Consider the following 27,678-nt stretch of genomic DNA (forward strand, 5'->3'; position numbering starts at 1 on the left):
AACACTAGAGTCCTACACCCAAGTACAATATGATAAAGCAGCCCTCTGCCAGTGGTGCTGGATACCACTAAAGAAGTCTACTGCAGCCGTGTTGGTTATGATTTTCCATGCAGAAGGGTACAGTTACATTAAGAACTGAAGTCTTTAAAAAGCTTTAAACATTCTTTCTTGAACCAAAACATTCAACAAAAGATGCACATGAAAAATTAACTGTTCAGATACCTTTGCAACTTAAAATTCAGATGCATGTTATTTAACAGAGCTGCTATATGTGAAAACCAAACAGAGTTTAATTTCTTCTTGTAAACAAATCCTAGTGCAGTTCTGTGCACAATTTTAGTAATGAGAATGCAGATATCTTCTGGTGCAGGCCAGCACAATAAGCTTTAAAGATTATCTCAGGCACCCTGTTGTTGACTTGATGGTTTTACTTAGAACCAGTTGTGATGTTACCTTAGCAGAATGTCCTAATTGACAGCTTTTAGAAGACCAATTTAACCAGGCTTACACATGGTACCAAATACCAGTTTTGTAGCTTTCTTCCTGCTTCCAAAAGTCATGTCGAAATTAAGGTGAAGTTTGACTATGGTAGTAGACTGCCAGTCCTTTTCTGGTGTACCATTTTTTTTTTTTTAAAGTACAGGCACATAACACTAGCCAAAGATTATACCTTGATTACATTCCCAAAAGGCAGATATGCTGCAAACATGCAGAGATTTCATTCATTTAGTTTGGCACATGGAACTAAATTTTGTTCCTAGTTTATGTGTATTTCAATTTGTTGTGCATATTTTTGTCCAATTTTACTGAGGGGAGGGCATATACATTTGTAGGGCTGTATCTATCCAATCTGCCTGTAACAAACACCCAAACATCCTAAAAGATCAATTATATGACAGACAAGTATAAAGCAAAACTCTGGAGAACATCAAAGGAAAATGGCCATGCATCTGCTCTTTAATGTTTTCCTACGATATATTAAAATAAAAACAAAGTTTCAGTCTCTTCACATGTAGTAATTTTATATTCTCTGGATTTTTTCAGCCACAACAACTGGATTTTCTTTTCTGATTTTTGCTGCAGCTTCTGCTTTGTAATCATATGGACAGTTGTGCTTGTCAGAGTAACGGTGAAGTCCACAAAACAAATTTCCACATCGGCAGTCAAACCCTGCACAGACAAAAGGAATTACTTGGCAACTTGTAGTAATTAGGGTTGGGGGGTGTTGGGAAGGGGAAAGCAGTCAAGTCACTGTATAGAAAAGAAACTGACTTTCAATACTTTATGAAAAACAGTTCCTGACAATAGGATAGAATTCTTTTTTTTTTGTTTTTGTTTTTGTTTTTTGAGACAGGTTTTTCTGTATAGCTCTGGCTGTCCTGGAACTCACTCTGCAGACCAGGCTGGCCTCGAATTGTGGATGACTTGAATTCAACATGCAGCCTTATCACACCACACAGGAGCATCTCAAGTGAAAACTACCTAACCAACCACAAACTTCTGTGTAAACACCTAGACCATTTCATTCCTGGTTCCAAGTAGGTGTTCACTGCTGCTAGCTCAGCTACCTATTCACTCCGTATCAAAGGAAGGCATCAAAAGGGAGAGTCCAAGTAAGAAAAATAATTCAGAAGGCCTGGGTTGTGTGGGGTGGTGGTGGGTGTTAATGATAATTATGTAACTAGGCCAACAGTTAAAGTGGATGGAAATTAAATCTAACTTCTTAACCCATTAGCCAATCCTTTCTGGAAATTTTAGAATATTGTTTTTTTAATGTGTAAAGCCAAATAGTTCCTTTTGTAATGACTCTTTTAAGATATGAATTGTGTTAATACCTGTAAGGCCAACTTTCTTTCTACACATAAAACATCTGTTCTTCTTTGGTTTGGGCAACTCAGGAGCTTTTTCTTCACTTTGAGAAGAACTGGGCTGAGAAACTGATGGACTGGGCTGAGTGACAACTGAAAGATAAAGTTATAAATTAGAAATTTGTCTGGAAATCACCAGCTGATAATTAAAGTTAAAAGAGTAGTAATATTTAAGAGAAACAGCTAACCTCTCTTAAATGTATTTTCTGACAAATAATATACTAGTCTATACTTCTAGCAAACAATCATTAAGAAATCCCTTCAAACAAGCAGCCAGCCACTTTCTAAAAGTTTAAACAAATACTATCAAACATAATGGATATGTTTGTGAAGTATTCATTTTAAACTACTGAAGAATTTTCAGACAGAAAGGATTTGTTTCTATTATTTTGACACATAGTCTTGTCTAGGCCAGGCTGTCCTTGAACTGGAGGCTACCATTCTGCCTAATACATAAGTGTGCTAGGATTACAGATCACCACCAAACTGGGCTTCAGAACAGGAATTTTTTTGAAGACCTAACTTACTTTTTCACTTTGACTAAGAAAGAGACATATAAAAAGCCACCACCATGCAACTTTAAAAAAATCCTTTTGGCAATTTCTAATAGGATTTGTGGTCACAATGAAAAACTGCAGACTGCTATATTAAAGCCTCATCCTACTAGTTCTCCAGAAGACCAAAAAAAAAAAAAAAAAAAAAAAGCTTATACTTGTATAAAACCTAACTGTATTTACGTATAAACTTAACTGTGAGTACTTATATTAAACCTAACTGTAAACTGTAAATCCTTAAGATTAATCCAAACACTAAGAATAGCACATTTAGGCACATACAATCCTAAAACCATTGCCTAAATAATATGCCAATTTCAATGCTCTCAGTATCATCAAATTTCTAGGACAAGCAGATTGCGTTAATGTCACCTTCTCAATTAGCAATACATAAATGGGATCAAGAGCCTTGTGGCAGACCAAGGAAAATATTCCACCTACTTTCTCAAGCTACTATGATACATTAACACAATTTTCCTTAATGTATGAGAGTACTTGAGAATGTTGTACGTTAGCCATTTCTTTGCCCACACCTAAAACATTCATAAGCTCCTCGGACATACAAAGGAAGGAGAGGATAGAAAAATAAGAGGAAGACAAATAGGAAATCACAGATTTATATCAAGTAACAAAAATCAGATTATTAGCTGATCTACTTCCAAGTAATTTGTGTATATGTGTAAAACAAAATTTGGTCAGTTTTTCCAAAGTAGAACTCATTTTAAATACAGATTCACCTTCCATTTTACGACCAAATAATCTGACTTGATGAAACTGATACAGTAAGGGAGAAAACTGGCATATCATTAAGTTTTCAAGACAGACTAAAATACCCCCAACATTTTTCCCCCACAATGATTTTCCACTTCACTGTCTCTTCTCTACCAAAAACAAAACAAAACTGATTTGAGTAAGTCATGTGAACAAAGAACAATTCAGTCTTCTTGTAACATTAGGGAACCTCTGGTTGTGCTATAAAAATAGCTCCAAAGCTATTGCTCACTGAAAACAACAACAACAAAAAAAAAACCCTTCCATACCTTTAAAGTTTCACAGCACAGGTAATAAGGGTCCCACACTCTTACAACTCTCAGCATTCAGTATGCTCTTTCTCTTTACCACAACACTGACAGGGCTGAGACTAAAGTTACTATAAAACTCCCTATGGTCTTGAATTTTAAAGTCATTAAGTTCTTTCCACAGTTTCCAGACTACTTGATTTGTTTTTAAGAGTGAGGGTAATGAAGGGATGAGCAGAACAGGGTGAAAATACTAATTTATATTTTTGATATTATTTATTTGCTTGGCCTATACTTTATAGCTCTCCCTGTGGTCCTTCAATGGAAAGGAGAGAATCCCATCACCAACTCAATTCTTTCTCATAGTGCAAAAAATTCAGAACTGAACTAGTATTAAACTTAAAAAGCATACCTGGCTCTGACACCTCTGTTTTCGGGGTAGTTATTTTGTCCTCTCTTGAAATGCTCATTTCTGTCATTTGTTGAGTTACAGGCAAGGCAGCCACAGGCACATTTCTATTTGAGTTCAAGCAAACAATTATTTTTAAAGATGTTAAGGGTACTATTTTTTGAGATAAGTTGTCAATTCAACTTTAAATTATGTGTTATTTCCAACATGATCAAATGGCACCAGATTAACTTAAATTTGGAAAGATATTGGTTGCTCAGCATAAATGAGTAAGAATAAAGAAAGTAATTTGATAAATGGCTCTTCAACTCATGGCTGCATATTTGTATAGTATCACACTGTATATCTAGAAAGTGTTTTAACTGTGCCTATAATTTAAGGACAAAAGGAGCAGCTGTGTTGAAACACACTTTGTGAGGCACTGCAAGTCTTACTCTTTCAATCCCTAACCCTCAATTTCAAAGAAATGAGAACACAACATTTTTAACAGTGGCCTTGCAGGGTTTATGGAGTATGTAGTGATATACACCTTTACTCAATGATCCATAGATGATGGAATCCTTCAGTACTCAAAGTAGACAAAGCCAAGGCCACCTGATACAACCACCTTGATTATTATGTGTATAGCAAAGACAGCTTGATTTTCTCTTAGAGAAACTCAGAAACGTTCACTCTTACCTTGATTTTTCAGATGTGCTGCCAGCAGCACCTTCACAGTTGTTTAAACTAGCATCTGCTCTCTGTACAGATGCAGAATCTGAGGTAGGACTGTTGGAACCACTAGCTGTCCCTATTTAAAAAGAGAACTCTGTAAGAAACAAATGAGCACTAAAAAACCCCACTTAGTAAAGATTTAGTAAGCATTAATACTTGCATTTAATTTAGCGATCTAAGCACCTTCACTGCACTGCAATCCTATACTTGACATTCAGACAAAAAAAAGTCACATCCCAAAGAACACATGTATAAAACAAAACTTCAAAAAAGAAAACTAAGAATGTTATAAGAAGTCTGCAGAACAGTCATTTGTTCCTGAAGTAGTCACGCCAAGCACTTGGGCTGTTGTCTTAGTTAAGTTCTTGTCAGTCAGGCATTCTCTCCTTGAGTTTTCTCTTGATTCTTAGATTTTTCTCTCCACCAGTTCAAGTGTTTTTTCTTGGAAACAACTTACCCATTGGGCTCATTCTGCCACTATTCTGCTGTCTCTGAAGATGTTCTTTGTAGCAAACAGAGCACATTCCATTTGTCCTAGGATTCCCATAAAAGCCACATCCTGTACTACACAGCATGGGCCCTGGGGTCTGGTTAGTCTCCTGAGCCATATTTTTCTTCTATAAACAAAAAGAATTTCAGAAATTAGCATGTCACAAAAATAAATTTAAATACCATCACCACTATATCTTTACTATTTCTAAACACCAAATCTGTTACTAACAAAAACCAAAATTGTGTTAATTAAGCAGATATCTTATTGACTTTAAAACAGTGAGAGTTAATGAACTGTGAGGACCAAAAAGAAATTATACCATTAAACACTAAAGTGTATGATTGATTTTATCTTGCTACTATTTAATTTTAGTTTCTGAGAATGTCAGCTTGCCAGTTATCCAGGTTGTCTGAATCAATTTTAGAAACCTGTCATTTTTTACTTTCTGTTCTAGTTCTACAGGCTAACCATTCAAATAGTGGTTACTTCAATGGGCTAAACATAAAATAGGGAGAAAAAAAACCCAACAATAATCCAGCTAATCACCTTTTGATATTTATTAGTTCAAGGTGGCTGAATACTCTGGTTTTAGCCCTACAACTTTTTTTTTTTTTAGACAGGGTTTCTCTGTGTAGCCTGGTGGTTGTCCTGGAACTCACTTTGTAGACCAGGCTGGCCTCAAACTCAGAAATCCACCTGCCTGTCTCCCAAGTGCTAGGATTAAGTAAAGATAATTTTATAGTGTAAATATCTGCCTTTTATGTATGTATGTATGTATGTGCACATATATCCCTGGTGCTCAACTCCCAGCAACTGGAGGGAGCTCCAGTTAACAGCTTTGTGAGCAATCAAGTGAGTGAGTGCTGGAAACTAAACCTATGTCCTTCTTACAAAAATCAAGCACTCTTATAGCTGAGCCATCTTTATGGCCCACCTACAACTTTTTAAAGACTACACCCAGAACCTTTCTTAAAAGACATACTTGGTTGGGCCCCATCAAGTAATACTTCCACCTGTAACCTCATCTAGAAACTTGAAAATTATCAGCCCCAAATTTTTCCAGTGTCTATTAACTTTTAAAAGTACTTTTTTTTCTGTCAAAGCCCCCAATTTTTCTAAGCCAAAACTTAATGTAGTAAAGTAATATAAAAACAATTTTTAGTCATTATTAATTTTAATGTTAGGCTACCAGAAAACTTAAAATAGCAACTATACCTTGACTTTTCCAAAGTTGTTTACATTAGCATAAAAATGAGCTAAATTTACTAAGTTTCCCACTGTATAAGAGAAAAATACACATTAGGAAAATTTATCTTTGAAAAATTTTGTAAAAAATATAACAGTATTTGGTTAAAAGGAAATTGTGGTCACCCATTTTCCCCAAATATTACACAGTATGAAACACCTAATTAACTCTTTACCAAAATTAAAAAATGAAGGAAGGGAAATAATCAATTTGACCAGGACAGAATCCTGACAGTGAGTAGCCGGTCTTGAATAGTTAAAGGACAGCAACCTTTCCTCCCTCCCCAGCACAAGGGCACCTTATTTTGAGCAAATCAAGCTTGTATGCAGTGATTAAAAGCCACAGTTTAGAACAATAGTAGTAATTTAGTTGACACTGTCTCTTTAAATAGTGAGTGGAATTTAGCTGACTCATTTCAGAGCAGGACAGTGTAAATATTTCAAGATTACTTGTGCAGTTTAATAAACACTTTTAGCTGAGGTTTTAAAATGCTGAGTGTAACATAAGCACCGAAAAAATGATTCAAATAATAAATTATGTATCTTCATTTTCACCAGGCAGTGTACTGATCTTTACCCTATGCAAAAAGTTGGGCTTTCATCAGCCTGCAGGAGAAACTATGCTGATCTCACTTACTAGACTACTTCCAAGGACACCCGCCAGAGACCAACAAACAGATCACATCAACTCTCCTTAGTTATTAATAAGAAAGCACTTTTCTTATGGTAATGAAGAATATCCCACCCAAGGCCTCCTCCCACATAGATAAGGATCTTAAGAAAACAACTCAAATCTTAGGCAGAGACACAGAAATACCAAGAACTAAGACAATAGTTTTTCACCCTTCTAGTAAGTCAGATTTTAAATGCCATCACATGTGCACAGCTTGCTTTAATACTCCTCTGAAGCTTAGATCACATGGGAGGGCGCTTCAGCCTGTCACAAGGCTGCAATGTGACAAGCTGAGCTGGATGGAGGCTCTCACATAAAGCCTAGTCAACAGGGGCCTCTGAAATCAGCTTCTATTTATATCTCAGAGCCTGCCAACTCCTACACAACCCCAAGAACTAACGATGCAGCATTCACAGATCTCACATAACAAAATGCAATTAATGCCTCCAAGTTTTTCTAATGCAGGATCAGAGAACAGCCTCACCTTCAATCCACAATACCCAAGCAGAATAAATCATAAAGTAAAATGTGATTATTAAAAGTGGGGCAAGGGGAGAGTAAGTAGGCACAATAAGTAGGAGAAAGAATGGAAGCACAAATACTCTTTACGTTTAATGACAACTATAGGGTTTTTGTTACTTTAGATATACTGTATTGCCCTTACATTGGGGCTGGGGCGGGGGTGGGGGGCGGCACACAAAACAAGTTGTTAAAAACTTTGTCATCCATAATCCCTTCCCCGAATAGCTAGAATGTTCTGTTTGTTTTGTTTAAGTTCACGCTTTTCCTTTCTTAGCTCATAGCTTAAAACAAACCTCACTGGACTAAAAATGATTTTCCAACTCAAAATCTGAAATGAATGAAGTTTTCTTTTAAAGTATGGGATAGCTGTTTCAGGTGCATACCACGGTTCAAAATGGCAAGATCACTCCCTAACCTCGAGGTCAGACCGGAATTCTAAACTCTAATGTGCTACTAAGCCTGACCTTGTGCAAGTCCTTAGTCTCCAGGCTTCAGACACCTCTGCCAAACAGTCAAATAAGTTTGTTTTTTTAAGAGCTTCTTTCCATACTTAATACCGGTTCCAGCCACAAAACAATTTAGAACTAAAAGAAATCCCTCATTTGGGGCGAGACACTTCAAAAACAAACTTGAAATGTAAAAGTGAAATATTTTCAGCAGTTAAATAATGAAATCTCACCTAAAAAATCAAAATGAGAAGATAAAATTAATTTCTATCTTACTATTCCCTTGATTACTAAATACCGATTTTAAGAAAGGAGGCTCTGACCTATATATTATTTTCTTCTAATTATCTCAGGTAATATTCTTAGGCAGCTCCAATCGACAAGATAACTTATAATACCTTCCCTCAGAATACAACTACACGGAGTGCACGGAAAGCAAGCAAAATGTCAACTTCACAAATGTTCACGTAGGAAAGAAACAAAGGGAGAGGCGCTCGACTTGCTTCCATGAAAAGGATTTTGAGGGAGAAGCTTAACCGCATTGGAAAAAACTAAAAACCCTCCGGGAGAAGAGCCGCGAGTCCCGGTTCCAGCGATTTCGACCGAGTTCGGGACCCAGAGGCCCCCCACCCCCCTCGCAGCGCAGGCCGCGCTCCGGGAAGCCCGGTAGGGCCTGCTCCAAAAACCACTGAGTCATGCACTCGACGGTCGCTCGCCGGAACAACTCGGCTGTGCAGGGAGCCGGGCGCGGCAGTAGCCGCCTCAGCCATTGTCTGTCCTGTCGGTCGGCCGGCCGGCCGGCACCCGGCACCCCGGGTATTGTCCCGTCCAGCCCGTTGGCCCGGCCGGGCCCGTCTTTGTGCTCGCCGATCGGGCGTGCTCCCGCCCCCGCGCCGTCCCGGCTCGCGCCACTTACCCTGCGGGGGCCCGGATGCACTAGCGAGCTGGCGCGCGACGCCGGGCGGTGGGCCGGGCTGAGGCCTCCGGGAAGGGCTGGCTAGCGGCCGCCGCGGGCCGGAGCGGAGCGGAGCGCAGGCGGAGCTGCGCTGGCGCCGCGGAGGCCTCCTTTGTTCGTGCAGAAGCGCCGAGGCGGCCGAGCCCCGCCGCAGCTCGGGTGGGAGGGCGGCGGGGGAGGAGAAGAACCGCAGGCCGCGGGGCTAGCGCCGCTCCAGGCGCCCGGCCGCCGGCGCCTCACGCCTCCACAGCGACGTCCCGGCCGAGTGAGGAGGCGCGCGGAGAGGCCTGAGCGCCGACGGGGCCCGAGGACGTTGCTCTTCGGGCTTCCGCGTTCGCCAGGGACGCTGCGCGACTCCGGGCAGCGAGCGGACGCCCGACCAGATGCACACCGCTCCGCGATCCCGACGACTGACGCTCTGGCTCAGACCGGCGCTCGGGATCTGAGGGAAAGGGCGGCGGGGGCGGGGCCTGTGCGTCAGCGAAAACCCGGTCGGCACGCCCGCGGCGCGATGACGTCGCGGGACGAGGCCCCGCCCCTGACCTACAGGCACTACCCGGGGGCGGGGCCGCGCTTGGGGGCGGGGCGAGTCCGGAGGCTGCGGTCACCGTCGCCCAGTCACCCTCCGGCCCGCGGGGCCCTGGGTGGAGCTGCTGCGGCGGGTCCACGGAGGCAGCGCTTCTATTTTTAACCCTATTGTCCGCCCTCAGCCTCCCTCTCCAGCCCAATTTCTCACGCTTCGTCCCCAGCTCCGCCGCGGTCCCCTCCCCGTGGGACGGGAAGGCGCGGCCCGGAGGAGGCTGGCAGGGTTCCGGGTGTCGCCGCAGCTCCGCCTGCCACCGCCCAAGGTCGCGGTGCGCTGCTGGCTCTGAGCTAGGACCGCCCACCAGCCCCAGTCCCGCGCCGCCGTTCTGAACTGTTAGGCCAGCCTATAGAAACCCCTGGAAATGTACTATTCCAGTGAAGCACGGAGAACCGGGACAAGCCTGATGAGATGGAGCAAGAGGGACAAACAAGCCGGACCCCAGGCAAGGGCAAGGTGCTGGGTACCTGCCCAGAGCACGAACAGAAGAAGCTTTCTGCTGGTCTCTCCGTGGCTTCTGGGCACAAAATGTCTCTGCCGAAATCCATAAGGGCTACTACCTTAGCTACAAATATGCACTTAGGGTCCTTCACTTCTGGTATTAAAGAACCGTAGGCCTTGAAGGGCTACCTTAACGGCATTTATGCACTTAGGGTCCTTCATTTCGGATATTTAAAAACCCTAGGCCTTTCTCCTAGGAACCCTAGGGTTGGCCTTGACTGGGACACACGAACCTTATTTCTAGATTTTGTCTTTGCGATATTGTGGGAGTAGTGTGGGGGAGGGGTGCTGCCCTGATGCTCCAAATCTAACAGCTCCCTGCACAGCAAGTGGACTAACCGGTACATAATACATTTTAAAAACCTATTTCGGGGTTATATGGCTATGGTCAAGTAATGTATTTCAGACTTAGTTTGGGTCGTTCGTCCTAGGATCTTTGGGATTTATTTCTGTAAACTAGTAAATAATAAAAGTAACTGCTACCATTTACCAGCCATTTCAGTGTCATCTATTTTTCATTTAGGGTCTCCTTATTTATCACAGCAGTTTACTGAGAAAAATGCCCTCCCTGTCCATTTGTCAGGGTCATGATGAAGGATGCTCTTGCCTGAAGCGCTAGAGACTAATGGAAACCATTCTTATGAGGATAAAAATAACTTCAGAGATTTTTTTTTAAATAGAGCATACCTTATTGTCTGTCTCTTTTTATTCTTCCATTTTAAAAAGAAGAACTTTATAATTTATTAATTTATCTTGTCCAATTTAAACAACAAAGCCTTTTTTTTTTTCCCCCGAGACAGGGTTTCTTTGTATAGCCCTGGCTGTCCTGGAACTCATTTTGTAGACCAGGCTGGCCTCGAACTCAGAAATCCGCCTGCCTCTGCCTCCCGAGTGCTGGGATCAAAGGCGTGCGCCACCACACCTGGCTCAAAGTCATTTTAAAATCAAGCTGTTGATGCTAACACAACTTCTCAATAGTGTAAGTTAAAATTGACAAGTAATACAAATCCGAGTAATTTAAAATCAGTATATTGTCTACATGTATTAATGCATTTATGGTGACCACATGGTAATATTGACACATAAACAAACATAAAATTGTATGCAGCGTAACGAGAGTTTTAAGAAAGAAAGAGAAGCCTCAGCTCCAGCAGTCTCTACTAGGAGCTGTTCTGATAAGCTTATTAAAGAGAGAGTTTTGTTTGTTTTGAGATGGTCTCTTTGTGTGGCCCAGACTGACCTGGAAATTGCTTTTTAGACCAAGCTGGCCTTGAACTCACAGAAACCTGCCTGCTTCTAGTTAGTAAAGGTACAAGCAGAGTCTGTTAAGGAATGGAACATCACAGACAGAGATTGAGAGACCAGGAGAGTAAATAGGACCAATAACCCCATGTCAATATTTTGGGGGAAAACAAGAAAACAAAACAAAACAAAACAAAAAACCCATATGCTTTAAGTCTAATGGTGACACATACACGCCCCTTTAATCCCAGCACTAAGGAGGCAGGGGCAAATTGATCTCTGAGATCAAGGCTAGCCTGGTCTACAGTGCAAGTTCCAGGACAGCCAAATCTGCCTAGAAACGCTGTCTCAAAAAAGAAGGCAGCAGTCGGGCAGTGGTACCAGAGTTAGTTCCAGGACAGCCAGGGCGTCTTGAAAAACCAAACTGGGGGGGGGGGGGGGGGGGGAAGGCTGTGGTGGTTGGTATACAGTTTTAATCTAAGCACTCAGGAGGCAGAGACAGGTAAATCTCCAGGGGTGCAACAGCCAGATGGGGAGTTCCAAACCATTCAGTTTCAGTTTACAGCTTCCTGTGTTTTTATTAAAAATGTAACTATTTTAGAAGGGTGTGGTAGCACACACACACACACACACACACACACACACACACACCTTTAATTCCAGCTTCCAGTTTCAGGTCTGCCAGGGAGACATAGTGAGTTCCTGTTTTAAAAAGAATTCAAATCAGGATAATTAACTTATTGTCCCCTAAGATAGAGGGGGGACTTTATGGAAGAGGGCAGGCAAGGAAAGAATGTAAGAGCCAGAAGCCAGGGAGGAGTGCAGTGGAAGGCCATCTTCTAGCATGGATGGGGAGGAGCTCTGGACACCCCATTCACAGCTGAGCAGCTGTGGGGGAAGGGCTAAGTTTTGCTAGTATGGCCCCATGTAGGTTACCCATTTTCCTGTTGATGACCCCACACCTATGCACACATGAGCAATACTTACTGGTCTCAGTTATTTTTTAAAAAGAAATAAAATCCCACAAAGCTAGAAGAGAATATGTTGGGGGTAGATACAGATCAAAATAGATTGTATACATATATGAAGTTCTGAAGGGATAATTAAAAATTTGTCAAGATATTAAGTGTCATACAATAACTAAAATTTTGTGGGTTTTTTGTGGTTTTTTTGTTTTGTTTTGTTTTTTTGTTTTTCGAGACAGGGTTTCTCTGTATAGCCCTGGTTGTCCTGGAACTCACTTTGTAGACCAGGCTAGCCTCGAACTCAGAAATCCGCCTGCCTCTGCCTCTCGAGTGCTGGGATTAAAGGCGTGTGCCACCACGACCAGCAATAACTAAAATTTTAAGTCATTATTTGATCTTCAATACTAGTGTGACTGATCATCTGAGTGTTCAATAACTGTACTTGAAGGCCCAAGCCAAAAAGAAAGGGTATAGGCGAGGAAAGAATGTAAAAGCCAAAGGAAATTATACTTTTATAGGAGCTAAAAGGAAAGCCAGCAGTCTGGGCCTTGCCTTCAGGTCAGCTAGATCCCAAGGGATTGTGGGACAACTCTGAATGGGCTCTATAGCACCAGTGGGTTACCTCTGCTCTCTATCAGAGAGGCCAAATAACCACAGGTTGGACTCCAGTGTACATTCCACAAAGGGAAGGGTCAACACAGAAGAAAATGTCCGAAACACTTGCAAGGGAAATCCCATGGTCAGCATGACCTTGGCCCATTCCAACAGTTGGCACTACTGATAGAGGGAACCGCAGGAGTCAAAGCATTCCTAACCCCCTAAGAATTACCCCTAAAAAGCTTCCCTGTGCCAGGCATGGTGGCACATGCCTTTAATCCCAGCACTTGGGAAGCAGAGGCAGGCAGATTTCTGAGTTCAAGGCCAGCCTGGTCTACAGAGTGAGTTCCAGGACAGCCAGGGCTATACAGAGAAACCCTGTCTGGAAAAACAAAACAAACAAAAAACAAACAAGTAAGCTTCCCTGACCTCTCTTAGGTCACAGATGTTGCTCCTGTAAAGAACATGACCGTGCCCCTCGGCAGCTCCCCTTGCATCCCCAGCACAGAAGACAAGCTCTTAAAGCTCAAGTGTCTTTAGGTAGGATGGAGTAACAGGATCCTGTCACTCTTTGGCACAGTTAAGATATGATCAATATAGAAATAAATAATGTTTAAGACTAAAAAACCAAAAGTCTTTATTATGTGTGTAAATCCAGAATGGAATTTGGGGCTGGCAAGATGGCTCAGTGGTTAAGAGCACTGACTGTTCTTCCAAAGGTCCTGAGGTCAAATCCCAGCAACCACATGGTGGTTCACAACCATCTGTAATGAGATCTGATTCCCTCTTCTGATGTGTCTGAAGATAGCAGCAGTGTACTTATTTATAATAATAAGATTTTTGAGCCGGAGCTATCAGAGACTGAACGAGCAGGGCCGGAAGCGAGCAGAGGTCCTAAAAATTCAATTCCCAACAACCACATGAAAGCTCACAACCATCTGTACAGCTACAGTGTACTCATATACATAGAATAAATAAATAAATCTTTAAAAAAAAAAAAAAAAGAATGGAATTCAAAGTGGGCATAGTGGTGATATCCTTTAATCCAAACATCTGGGAGGCTGAAAAGAGTGGATCTTTGTGAGTTCAAGACTAGCCTGGTGCACAGAGAGAGTTCCAACTAGAGGCATATAGACAGATGTTTTCTCAAAAATAAAACATAACAAAACAAAACAAAATCCGAAAAATAAATAACAAAGAGTTTAAAAATAATTGAATCCAATGGAAATGGATGATGTTCTTTCTATGTACATGTAATTTGCTATCATATTACCCTTTAAGAAACAAGACTCTTTGGGCTTAAGAACTCAGAAGAAATCTCTGTGACTGAACCAGTCAGATGTAGGCTGTTATGTTTGTTTCCAATACCAGCACTTAGCTGAGAATTACCCAGAAACAACCTGGACTCATGGGAGGAGTCAGCCAGTAAGATAGTCACAGACCAGGCTGGTGACTCGGATCCAGCACCTAAGATGATACAGAGCTTGCCCAGTGAATAACTGTCCTGGGTCCCTGGCTATTGAGCAACAGAAAAGAATTTTAGAAATTTGGGTAGACACCTTTAGAAGGAGAAGGATTCAGGCAGAAAACTGGCAAAGGAGGAGAGCACAGGATAAGGTGGGCCTGTGTTGAGTGGGCAAGATGAAGTCAGATCCTTCAATTTCCTGAACTTTTAGTTGTTGATACATGTCTGATTTAAATTCTTTCTGTATTGTAATTTACAACACCACAGGTACCTCTAAGTGTGTGTGTTAGTTATGGTTGGATTGCTGTAAGGAGACCCTGTGACCAAGGCAACTCTTATAAAGAAAAATATTTATTTGTGGCTGGCTGACAGATTCAAAGGTTAGTTCATTATTATCATGGCAGGAAGCACAACAGTATATAGGGAGACATGGTGCCGGAGGAACTGAGGGTTCTACATCTTGATCCATGGGCACCAGGAGGAGACGGTGTACAACACTAGGTGTAGCCAGCCCCAACAGGGGCATACTTCCTCTAACAAGCCACACCCACTCCAACAAGGCCACACCTTGTAATAGTGGCACTTGTAATAGTGCCACTCTTTTCTTTTGTAGAACATGATTTTAATATTTTCAACTGTTAATATTCGAGAGACAGGATAATTATTTTAAGATACAGTTCATTGTTACGTCTCCCTTTTCATTACTGATTTTATTAGTTTGTATATTGTCTCTGTGTCCTTTGGTTAGTCTGGCTAAAGGTATATCTATGATGTTGACTTTCTCCAAGAACCAGCTTCTGGTTTTGTTAATTCTTGTATAGTTCTTTTTGTTTCACAGCCCTGAGATCCTGTGGTCCTAGGCATGTTAGAGCAACTGGGAGTGGAGCTTCTTTTGGATGTTGTGGGACTGGCTGCGGAGTTTGCTCCCAAGGTCTGCTGAGGGCACCAGCTCATACTGGAAGGAACTTGTGTCACTTGTCAGGCAGAGTTCCTGGGTTCCTGATAGTGCCACTTCTTATAGCCCAAATATTCAAACACAAGAGTCTATGGAGATCAAACCTATTCAAACAATCACAATATGCAACATATAAAAAAACATATAGGGAAAATCCAGTGTGTATGTTGGGGGCATTGGATGAAATTCTGAGCAAATGTGTGTCATTGACATGAGCATGGCCATGCCAAGGATGCCAATGCCTTGGACCCATGATAGTCATAAAACTTTCTCCAGGTCAGGATCAGGAAAACAGCAAAGCTTTGCCCAGGCTGCTGTGTAGCTGGTTACAGTGTATAGACCACAGCTTCCTCCTTCCAAATGCTTAACACCTGAGATTGTTCCTTATACCAAGATTAGCTAACCCTACTTCCTGGTTGAATTTAATAATAAAGCTGCTGAGTTTCTTGGCTGAGGGTGTGTCTCCATCAGAGTGCACAGCCCACCTAATCCAGCTTTTCTGTACCTATGTCTGTTCTTCATTCTCTCAGTGCTGAAAACCACGCAGCCATGCAGGTGTGTGTGTGTGTGTGTGTGTGTGTGTGTGTGTGTGTGTGTGTGTGTGTGTGTGTGTAGGGTCAAATATACACATATACCCATGAAGAAGTTGGTAAAAGTAAAGTGAAAAATCAAACTGAAAAGGGGGGAAATAAATAAAACTTAGTTTCACCAAAGAAGATCACAAACAAGTGTGCAAAAAGATGTTCAATGTGATCTGTCATGAAGAAGATAAAAATTCAAACACAGTGTGGCAGGTTCACCTCTCATTCTAGCACTTGAGAGACTGACACAGGCAGATCATAAGTTCAAGGCTAACCTGGGCTGCAAGGTAAAACCTGTCTCTAAACAAACAGAGCAGTAATTCCCATTAAGCACTACTTAAAACCCACTGGAAAGGCCAATCATATAGAGCACTGACAGACATGAAGCACTAGTAAGGATGTGACAAAGTCTTGTTCACTGAAAGTTCAATGAAGCCATTTTTAGAACACAGTTTGATGCGCAATCCTTCCCCAAATTATACATAATTCTATAATTCAGCAGACACACTCCCTGCTGTCTGCCAAAAGGGACTATAGATGTGTCAACACAAAACCTGCACACAGATGTTTAGAGTAGCTTTGCTCATTATTGTCAAAACTTAGAAGCAGCTTGATATCTTCAATAACTGAATGAAGAAATAGACTGTCAACACACTTTGTGTTGCTAAGACAAAACACCCGAGGGTCAAATAACTTTTTTTTTTGATTTTTAATATTTTTATTGCATATTTTCCTCAATTACATTTCCAATGCTATCCCTAAAGTCCCCCATAGCCCCCCCCCCACTTCCCTACCCACCCATTCCCATTCTTTTGGCCCTGGCATTCCCCTATATTGGGGCATATAAAGTTTGCAAGTCCAATGGGCCTCTCTTTCCAATGATGGCCGACTAGGCCATCTTTCGATACATATGCAGCTAGAGACAAGAGCTCCGGGGTTCTGGTTAGTACATCATGTTGTTCCAACAATAGGGTTGCAGATCACTTTAGCTCCTTGGGTACTTTCTCTAGCTTCTCCATTGGGAGCCCTGTGATACATCCAATAGCTGACTGTGAACATCCACTCCTGTGTTTGCTAGGCCCCGGCATCATCTCACAAGAGACAGCTATATTTGGGTCCTTTCAGCAAAATCTTGCTAGTGTATTGAATGGTGTCAGCGTTTAGAAGCTGATTATGGGACGGATCCCTGGATACAGCAGTCTCTAAATGGTCCATCCTTTCATCACAGCTACGAACTTTGTCTCTGTAACTCCTTCCCTGGGTGTTTTGTTCCCAATTCTAAGAAGGTGCACAGTGTCCACACTTTGGTCTTCATTCTTCTTGAGTTTCATGCGTTTATCAAATTGTATCTTATATCTTGGGTATCCTAAGTTTTGGGCTAATATCCACTTATCAATGAATACATATTGTATGAGTTCTTTTGTGATTGTGTTACTTCACTCAAGATGATGCCCTCCAGGTCCATCCATTTGGCTAGGAATTTCATAAATTCATTCTTTTTAATAGCTGAGTAGTACTCCATTGTGTAAATGTAACATAATTTCTGTATCCATTCCTCTGTTGAGGGACATCTGGGTTCTTTCCAGCTTCTGGCTATTATAAATAGGGCTGCTATGAACATAGTGGAGCATGTGTCCTTTTTACCGGTTGGGACATCTTCTGGATATATGCCCAGGAGAGGTATTGCTGGATCCTCCGGTAGTACTATGTCCAATTTTCTGAGGAACCGCCAGACTGATTTCCAGAGTGGTTGTACAAGCTTGCAATCCCACCAACAATGGAGTAGTGTTCCTCTTTCTCCACATCCTCGCCAGAATATGCTGTCACCTGAATTTTTGATCTTAGCCATTCTGACTGGTGTGAGGTGGAATCTCAGGGTTGTTTTGAGTTGCATTTCCCTGATGATTAAGGATGTTGAACATTTTTTCAGGTGCTTCTCTGCCATTCGGTATTCCTCAGGTGAGAATTCTTTGTTCAGTTCTGAGCCCCATTTTTTAATGGGGTTATTTGACTTTCTGGAGTCCACCTTCTTGAGTTCTTTATATATATTGGATATTAGTCCCTTATCTGATTTAGGATAGGTGAAGATCCTTTCCCAATCTGTTGGTGTTTTTTTTGTCTTATTGATGGTGTCTTTAGCCTTGCAGAAGCTTTGTAGTTTCATGAGGTCCCACTTGTCAATTCTCGATCTTACAGCACAAGCCATTACTGTTCTATTCAGGAATTTTTCCCCTGTGCCCATATCTTCAAGGCTTTTCCCCACTTTCTCCTCTATAAGTTTCAGTGTCTCTGGTTTTATGTGATCCTTGATCCACTTAGACTTGACCTTAGTACAAGGAGATAGGAATGGATCGATTCGCATTCTTCTACATGTTAACAACCAGTTGTGCCAGCACCATTTGTTGAAAATGCTGTCTTTCTTCCACTGGATGTTTTTAGCTCCCTTGTCGAAGATCAAGTGACCATAGGTGTGTGGGTTCATTTCTGGGTCTTCAATTCTATTCCATTGGTCTATTTGTCTGTCACTATACCAGTACCATGCAGTTTTTAATCACAATTGCTCTGTAGTAGAGCTTTAGGTCCGGCATGGTGATTCCACCAGAGGTTCTTTTATCCTTGAGAAGAGTTTTTGCTATCCTAGGTTTTTTGTTATTCCAGATGAATTTGCAGATTGCACTTTCTAATTCGTTGAAGAATTGAGTTGGAATTTTGATGGGGATTGCATTGAATCTGTAGATTGCTTTTGGCAAGATAGCCATTTTTACAATGTTGATCCTGCCAATCCATGAGCATGGGAGATCTTTCCATCTTCTGAGATCTTCTATAATTTCTTTCTTCAGAGACTTGAAGTTTTTATTATACAGATCTTTCACTTCCTTAGTTAGAGTCACGCCAAGATATTTAATATTATTTGTGACTATTGAGAAGGGTGTTGTTTCCCTAATTTCTTTCTCAGCCTGTTTATTCTTTGTGTAGAGAAAGGCCATTGATTTGTTTGAGTTAATTTTATATCCAGCTACTTCACCGAAGCTGTTTATCAGGCTTAGGAGTTCTCTGGTGGAATTTTTAGGGTCACTTATATATACTATCATATCATCTGCAAAAAGTGATATTTTGACTTCATCTTTTCCAATTTGTATCCCTTTGATCTCCTTTTGTTGTCGAATTGCTCTGGCTAGGACTTCAAGTACAATGTTGAATAGGTATGGAGAAAGTGGACAGCCTTGTCTAGTCCCTGATTTTAGAGGGATTGCTTCAAGCTTCTCACCATTTACTTTGATGTTGGCTACTGGTTTGCTGTAGATTGCTTTTATCATGTTTAGGTATGGGCCTTGAATTCCTGATCTTTCCAAGACTTTTATCATGAATGGGTGTTGGATCTTGTCAAATGCTTTTTCAGCATCTAACGAGATGACCATGTGGTTTTTGTCTTTGAGTTTGTTTATATACTGGATTACGTTGATGGATTTCCGTATATTGAACCATCCCTGCATCCCTGGGATGAAACCTACTTGGTCAGGATGGATGATTGTTTTGATGTGTTCTTGGATTCGGTTAGCAAGAACTTTATTGAGGATTTTTGCATCAATATTCATAAGGGATATTGGTCTGAAGTTTTCTATCTTTGTTGGGTCTTTTTGTGGTTTAGGTATCAGAGTAATTGTGGCTTCATAGAATGAGTTGGGTAGAGTACCTTCTGTTTCTATTTTGTGGAATAGTTTGTGAAGAACTGGGATTAGATCTTCTTTGAAGGTCTGATAGAACTCTGCACTAAACCCATCTGGTCCTGGGCTTTTTTTAGTTGGGAGACTATTAATGACTGCTTCTATTTCTTTGGGGGATATAGGGCTGTTTAGATCAGTAACCTGATCTTGATTCAACTTTGGTACCTGGTATCTGTCTAGGAACTTCTCCATTTCATCCAGGTTCTCCAGTTTTGTTGAGTATAGCCTTTGGTAGAAGGATCTGATGGTGTTTTGGATGTCTTCAGGATCTGTTGTTATGTCTCCTTTTTCATTTCTGATTTTGTTAATTAGGATGCTTTCCCTGTGCCCTCTAGTGAGTCTGGCTAAGGGTTTATCTATCTTGTTGATTTTCTCAAAGAACCAGCTCCTTGATTGGTTGATTCTTTGAATAGTTTTTCTTGTTTCCACTTGGTTGATTTCACCCCTGAGTTTGATTATTTCCTGCCGTCTACTCCTCTTGGGTGAATTTGCTTCCTTTTGTTCTAGTGCTTTTAGGTGTGTTGTCAAGCTGCTAATGTGTGCTCTCTCTAGTTTCCTTTTGGAGGCACTCAGAGCTATGAGTTTTCCTCTTAGAAATGCTTTCATTGCGTCCCATAAGTTTGGGTATGTTGTGGCTTCATTTTCATTGAACTCTAAAAAGTCCTTAATTTCTTTCTTTATTCCTTCCTTGACCAAGGTATCATTGAGAAGAGTGTTGTTCAGTTTCCATGTGAAGGTTGGCTTTATATTATTTATTTTGTTATTGAAGATCAGCCTTAGGCCATGGTGATCTGATAGGATGCATGGGACAATTTCAATATTTTTATATCTGTTGAGGCCTGCTTTGTGACCAATTATGTGGTCAATTTTGGAGAAGGTACCATGAGGTGCTGAGAAGAAGGTATATGCTTTTGTTTTAGGATAGAATGTTCTGTAGAGATCTGCCAGATCCATTTGATTCATAATTTCTCTTAGTTTTACTGTGTCCCTGTTTAGTTTCTGTTTCCATGATCTGTCCATTGGTGAAAGTGGTGTGTTGAAGTCTCCCACTATTATTGTATGAGGTGCAATGTGTGCTTTGAGCTTTACTAAAGTTCCTTTAATGAATGTGGCTGCCTTTGTATTTGGAGCATAGATATTCAGGATTGATAGTTCCTCTTGGAGGATTTTACCTTTGATGAGTATGAAGTGTCCCTCCCTGTCTTTTTTAATGACTTTGGGTTGGAAGTCAATCTTATCAGATATTAGAATGGCTACTCCAGCTTGTTTCTTCATGCCATTTGCTTGGAAAATTGTTTTCCAGCCTTTCATTCTGAGGTAGTGTCTATCCTTTTCTCTGAGATGAGTTTCCTGTAAGCAGCAAAATGTTGGGTCTTGTTTGTGTAGCCAGTTTGTTAGTCTATGTCTTTTTATCGGGGAGTTGAGTCCATTGATATTAAGAGATATTAAGGAAAAGTAATTGTTGTTTCCTGTTATTTTTGTTGTTAAAGTTGGCATTTTGTTCTTGTGGCTGTCTTCTTTTAGGTTTGTTGAGGGATTACCTTCTTGTTGTTTCTAGGGCGTGGTTCCTGTCCTTGTATTGTTTTTTTTCTGTTATTATCCTTTGAAGGGCTGGATTCGTGGAGAGATAATGTGTGAATTTGGTTTTGTCGTGGAATACTTTGGTTTCTCCATCTATGTTAATTGAGAGTTTGGCTGGGTATAGTAGCCTGGGCTGGAATTTGTGTTCTTTTAGTGTCTGTATAACATCCGTCCAGGATCTTCTGGCTTTCATAGTCTCTGGTGAAAAATCTGGCGTAATTCTGATAGGCTTGCCTTTATATGTTACTTGGCCTTTTTCTCTTACTGCTTTTAGTATTCTATCTTTATTTAGAGCATTTGTTGTTCTGATTATAATGTGTCGGGAGGTATTTCTTTTCTGGTCCAGTCTATTTGGAGTTCTGTAGGCTTCTTGTATGTTCATGGGCATCTCTTTCTTTAGATTTGGGAAGTTTTCTTCTATAATTTTGTTGAAGATGTTTGCTGGTCCTTTGAGTTGAAAATCTTCATTCTCATCCACTCCTATTATCCGTAGGTTTGGTCTTCTCATTGTGTCCTGTATTTCTTGGATGTTTTGAGTTAGGATCTTTTTGCATTTTACATTTTCCTTGATTGTTGTGCCGATGTTCTCTATGGAATCTTCTGCACCTGAGATTCTCTCTTCCATCTCTTGTATTCTGTTGCTGATGCTCATATCTATGGTTCCAGATTTCTTTCCTAGGGTTTCTATCTCCAGTGTTGCCTCCTTTTGGGTTTTCTTTATTGTGTCTACTTCCCTTTTTAGGTCTAGTATGGTTTTGTTCATTTCCATCATCTGTTTGGATGTGTTTTCCTGTTTTTCTGTAAGGACTTCTACCTGTTTGATTATGTTATCCTGTTTTTCTTTAAGGATTTGTAACTCTTTTGCATTGTTCTCCTGCCATTCTTTAAGGGATTTTTTGCTTCCTCTTTATTGTCTTCTGCCTGTTTAGCAGTGTTCTCCTGTATTTCTTTAAGTGTGTTATTAAAGTCCTTCTTGAAGTCCTCTATCATCATCAGGAGATGTGCTTTTAAATCCGTGTCTAGCTTTTCCGGTGTGTTGGGGTGCCCTGGACTGGGCGAAGTGGGGGTGCTGGGTTCTGATGATGGTGAGTGGTCTTGGTTTCTGTTAGTAAGATTATTACGTTTACCTTTTGCCATCTGGTAATCTCTGGGGTTAGTTGTTATCGTTGTCACTGTTTAAAGATTGGAGCAGAAGCTGTGTTCCACTCACCAGCAGTCTTAAAATCCTGCGGCGGGGGTCGTGGGTAGCTGATGGTACCCCGGTGCTGGTCCAGCCGGAAGAGGCCTGTGGTCCTACTCAGGCCGGTTTCTGCTTCCCTAACTAATGCAGTCTCAGGTCCCGTGCAATTGGATTGGAGCAGAAGCTGTGCTCCACTCACCAGAAGTCCCAAAATCCTGCGGCGGGGGTCGTGGGTAGCTGGCGGGTGTCAGGCAACCCTGCGCTCCCGCTACCCTGGCGCTGATCTGGCCGGATGAGGCCTGTGGCCTTACTCGGGCTGGTTTCTGCTTCCCTAACTAATGCAGTCTCAGGTCCCGCGCAATTGGATTGGAGCAGAAGCTGTGCTCCACTCACCAGAAGTCTTAAGATCCTGTGGCGGGTGTTGTGGGTAGCTGGTGAGTGTCAGCCGACCCTGTGCTCCCACTACCCGGTGCTGATCTGGCCGGATGAGGCCTGTGGTCCTACTCAGGCCGGTTTCTCTCAAATAACTTTAAAGGAAGATGAGAGAGGGTATCTGAGTGGAAGATGGCTTGTCTACTACATGCACAATTCCAAATTCAATTCCTGGTTTGTTTTGGTTCAAACTTCTGGAGGTCAAAGACCATAGTTTTGATCTGGAATGTTCCCCAAATGTTTATGTGTTCAAGGACTGGTGTCTAGTTGGAGGGAGATTGTTATTAGTGGTATGACCTTAAATGGGATATTCTATGTCCCTTCTATCTGCCTTCTGTCCACTATGATGTGAACAGTATATGCCCCTGCTACAATGTACTGTCACCACAAGCCCCCAAAACAATGGAGCCAAACTACCATGGCCTGAAACTGTGTGCCAAAATACACCTTTCCTTTTGTACATTGATCTTCTTAGATTTTTAAGAACAATATAGTTTTCTTTACTGATCAAGCTTCAGCAGAACTTAAAAACTATATGTTTAAGGTCAGCCTGGACTACACATTGAAATCTTGTTTCAAAAAAGTGGGTGGGGGGTGAATTTTGTTTCTTATAAGGGAAGGGTCTGTCAATAAGGTCTTGTTCCCCGGTTGGTTCTTGACTTGTCAATAACGAAGGCTGGGGGCCAATTGCTGGAAGTAAGGTACAAGCAGGACTTCTGGGTCCCAAGAGGAAATGGAGATTCCGGGAGAGAAGGACTTTTTCTGCCATGATTTGGAACGAGAAGCAGGAAACAACCATGTAAGATCTCAGGGCAGCTAGGGCCTGCAGCCTCTGCTATGAGCAGGTGGCCAAAGATGTTTGGTGAGGGCTAATTGGAATAAGTCACTAAGTTAAGGGCAGAAGGAGAGGTGGAGATTATAAATTAGTAAGGGCACACCTTTCCTGGCAGGAGGTAGCTGTGCCCACCAATTGTGCCTGGAAAAGCAACTGTAAAGTGACAACCTAAGTGTGTACCCTTTATCCATGGATCCAAGGGTCTCAGGTAAGGCTGGTAACTAGATGTCTCCTGGAGCAAGGGTCTTGGGAGTGGGCTGGTAGAGCAGTAGATTCCCAGAGCAAAGGCAGATAGGAAAGAAAAGCTGGGTCAGTGCTGACGGTGGCTGATCCCTGAGCTAAGCTGGGTGGAGCAAAAGGGAGCAGGGAGTGGGTTGGTAGCACAGCAGCTCCCGTGCAAGGCAGTAGTATGCTTTTAAAATTACACACAACAGGTTATCCTTGCTATTTAAGAACTATAACGTACAGGCCACCATGGACTGTACATTGAAATCCTATTTCAAAGAAGTGGGGAAAAAAAAATTTTGGTTATCCTTCAGAACTAGATGGTAAGATCCTATCGCTGAAGCGGTGTCATAGTGAACTTATAGAACATGGAAAAAGTGGTTGGCATTCATTTGGAAGCTTCGTCCTTACTAAAGAACTTTCACAGTGCTAGAAGGTGATATCCATGCCGCGGAGCTTGCAAGCTACAATAATGGCTGTCCCAACAAGATATGGCCGCTGTTGTAATGGTTGCATGAGTGTAATGATAGCGACCAATCACTTTCTGATTGTATCTAAGATCTACTTCATGAAATGGCAGACATCCCTAGAACTGTTATAATATTTATAAGGACATACTGCTGGATAGGTCATAGTCTCTAGGAAAGAAAGTGCTGTTACTATTATATTAAATGGGAATAATATTAAAATGCCTTCCAATGGCTTATTTCTACACCCATAGAACAATGCATCTCTCAAAACTCACAGTGCATCTTTCAAAACTCACAGGAGAAGATGTTCTCGCAATGGATAAGTACTGACTGGTCAACACTCAGAGAATGTGAAACTGCTCTGCTCTAAAGGGTTCATTCATATCACTCACCTCAGGGAAGACTGAAAGAGCCAGAGGTAGAGGGTGACTTCAAGGAAAAGGCTTTCCAGAGGCAACAGGGAAGCTGCACATATAAACTCACAGTGAATGTGACAGCATGCATATGACTCTGTAAGCTCAAGCCAGACCAAAAAAAAAAAAAAACACGGCATGGAGTCAGGAGGTGGGCACTAAAGACCATCACTGGCTGAGGAGCTGTTGACATTTGATGGCTGCTGGGAGGGGAAGAGTCAGATCTCTTTAATGATGTGACCTCTGGTAGGTCAACCATACTCCAAGGCTGTTCCCACTTCTAAGGTTAGTTGGGTTGCACAAACTCTACTCATTGATGCAGGAGTGGGGAACCTGGGGGTTAGGAGATAAGGAGTGGAAAGAAGAAAACTCAGAGCTGTGTAAATAGACTGGAATCTGGAGAGTGGATATGAGAGGTGTTTGGGAGATAAATATGATACAAATAATTGTATGAAATTCTCAAAGAATTAATTCTTTAATTAATTAATAAAAGAATTTCAAAAAGTTTTTAAAAATCACTGTCACAATTGGGCATATATTTAAACCCACCCTTCCTTTCTTTTCTCCCTTCTTTTCTCCCCTTTTCAACAGTTATAAAGATGATACAAGCAAGCTGCTTAAGATTCACAGGCTAGGCAAGTCGTCCATCATTTCTCTCCTATGATATTCTAGGAACTGTAATACCAGTGGGTAACATTTGATAAACATATTGTACTGACTCCATTGTCAGCAGTTTGCATGTAATATTTCGATTCTCATAGGAGTATTAAAATGGAGGCATAATTACTAATCCCATTTGGATAATGTGGAAATTACCAGAGGCTATTATGCCCTTGGTGGAAAAGCAATGGTATAGTACTACAGAGCAGTGCACCTCAAAGGCCTGGACCATGAGGCCTTGATCCTTCACTGTTGTTATCTGTTTGTTTTTTATGCTGTTTTTCCTTTCTACAATTTTGAGGGACAGGAAGAGGGGGGTGGGAGGGGGATGGAGAGGGAGAGGAAGAGAGGGTGAAAGAAAGAGAGAAGAGAGAGAGACACACACACACACACACACACACACAGAGAGAGAGAGAGAGAGAGAGAGAGAGAGAGAGAGAGAGAGAGAGAGAGAGAAAGAGAGAGTTTCTCCATGGAGTCCCAGCTGTGTCAGCCTCCTTCACTGTTAAGAGGAGGCAGAGCAGGGCCATTAAGGCCCTTATGATCCCAGCTGTGGTGATAGTTAGTATTACCTGTTAGCTTGTCAGGATGTAGAGTCACCAGGGAGGCAAGCCCCTGGGCATGGCCCTAAGAGACTTTCTAACCTGGATTAAATGATGTAGAAGGCTCACCCTGAATGTGAGTGGTACCATCCAAAGGCTGGGGTCCCGGGCACAAGCAAAAAAGGCAATGAGGTGAGCCTAAATGGACCCTTCTCTCTCCTCCATGAGCAGATACAATATGACCAACTGCCTCAAGTTTCTGTCACCATGATGGGTAGGGCCCTCGTATCATGATCCGAAATAAACCCTTCCTTCCTGTAAAGTTCTTTTGTCAGGAATTTTATAGCATCGATGAGTAAGCTCATAAAGCAGCCAACCAAGAAGTGCTCCATGGGCTGGATATGGTGGTATAAGCCTTTAATCCCAGCATTCTGGAGGCGGGGGCGGGGGCAGGGGCGGGAGATCTCTTTGATTTCAAGGTCATTCAACATAGTGAATTACAAGCTAGCCAGGGCTACAGGGTAAGAATCTGCTTTTTGTTTGTTTGTTTTTTTAAAGAACTCTTCCATACTTGATGAACGTCTATGATAGTAGGTGGTTAGCATTCTACTTCTCAGGATACTGTAGTTTACATCTAAAGTATTCCCAAAAGGTTCTTATACCAAAGGCTTGGTTGCCATTCTGCAGTAGTTAGGTGGTAGATCCATTAAGAGGTGTATTCTCCTGGAAGGAAGTTAGTTCACTGGGATGTGCCACTGAAGAGGCCACTGGAACTTTGGATTCTTTCTCCTGCCTTCCTCTCCATTTCTCCCTCTTCTTTTCTCTATTACTCAGCCATTATGACACATACAGTTTCCTACGTCATGCACTCTCTGCTCTAGTGTTTTGTCTTAACTGCTCAAGGCACCAAGAAAAAGTGTTTGTAGACAAACCTCTGACTTCATGAGCCAAATGAAACTTTTTGTCCTTTGAAGTTGTGTGTTTCAGGCATTTTGTCATAGTGGCAGAAAGACTAATGGACAAGACTTAATCACACAGACTCCAAAACAACAAAATATATTATTCCTTTTATTTCTCTTTTTGAAACAGGGTCTCATTGGCCACTATGCAGTCCTATATAGTCTGGAACTCACTCTAGGTCAGGCTGGGCCCCAACTCACAGAGACTGAGCTGCTTCTGCCTCCTAAGTGCTGGGATGAAGGGTGTGTGCTGTCATGGCTGCTTGGTTCCTTTAGTTTTAAATGTCAAACAGTTAAATCTAATGTCCTGCCTTTGTCCAGAATATATCTCGTAAATGCCGTGCTTTTTGTTGTTTCAGATGAAGCTAACACTCTAAGTTGTTTCATTATCAGTGTTCAAAACAAACTAAGTATGCGATGTGTGTGTGTGTGTGTGTGTGAGAGAGAGAGAGAGAGAGAGAGAGAGAGAGAGAGAGAGAGAGAGAGAGAAGGAGGGAAGGAAGGGGGGAGGGAGAATAAATAAATATCTAATTAGCCATATATGTCACCATATGACATTTTCTCAATATCCTCAAAAGACAGACAAAATTATGCCAGGTTTGGTAGCACCTGCCTCTAATCTCAGCACTAGACCAAGAAGATTATGAGCTCAAGGCCAGAGTTATACCAGGTCTCTCTCTCTCCTCGCTCCAGGGGTACAGTGTGAAGACACTGATACTGCAACAGTGTCTCTCATTTTTGATTTAAAACAATGCATGCTTTGTGTGCCAGGGCATCTGAGTTATTAATGGCACCCATCCTTCCCCAGCCCTCATTTTCCTGGGAACAAGCCACACTGTAATCTGAGCAGAGAGAACATCAGAAATGAC

At 41.8% G+C, this 27,678-nt stretch overlaps 1 protein-coding gene across 1 annotated transcript; it reads right to left on the minus strand.

Moving 5' to 3' along the window:
* Positions 1–826: 826 nt before the first annotated feature.
* Zfand5 (zinc finger AN1-type containing 5) lies at positions 827–9,314 on the minus strand. The gene is made up of 6 exons (XM_029472563.2): positions 8,860–9,314; positions 5,022–5,181; positions 4,529–4,640; positions 3,854–3,957; positions 1,836–1,961; positions 827–1,170 (listed from the first exon to the last, which is right to left on the minus strand). Exons 2-6 carry the CDS (start codon positions 5,170–5,172, stop codon positions 1,022–1,024), a joined length of 642 nt encoding a protein of 213 aa, XP_029328423.1. The 5' UTR covers positions 5,173–5,181; positions 8,860–9,314; the 3' UTR covers positions 827–1,021.
* Positions 9,315–27,678: the final 18,364 nt, after the last annotated feature.

This window comes from Mus caroli, unplaced genomic scaffold (genome assembly GCF_978045245.1).
Source record: "Mus caroli unplaced genomic scaffold, Mus_caroli_1 scaffold_20, whole genome shotgun sequence".
Classification (NCBI taxonomy): Eukaryota; Metazoa; Chordata; class Mammalia; order Rodentia; family Muridae; genus Mus; species Mus caroli.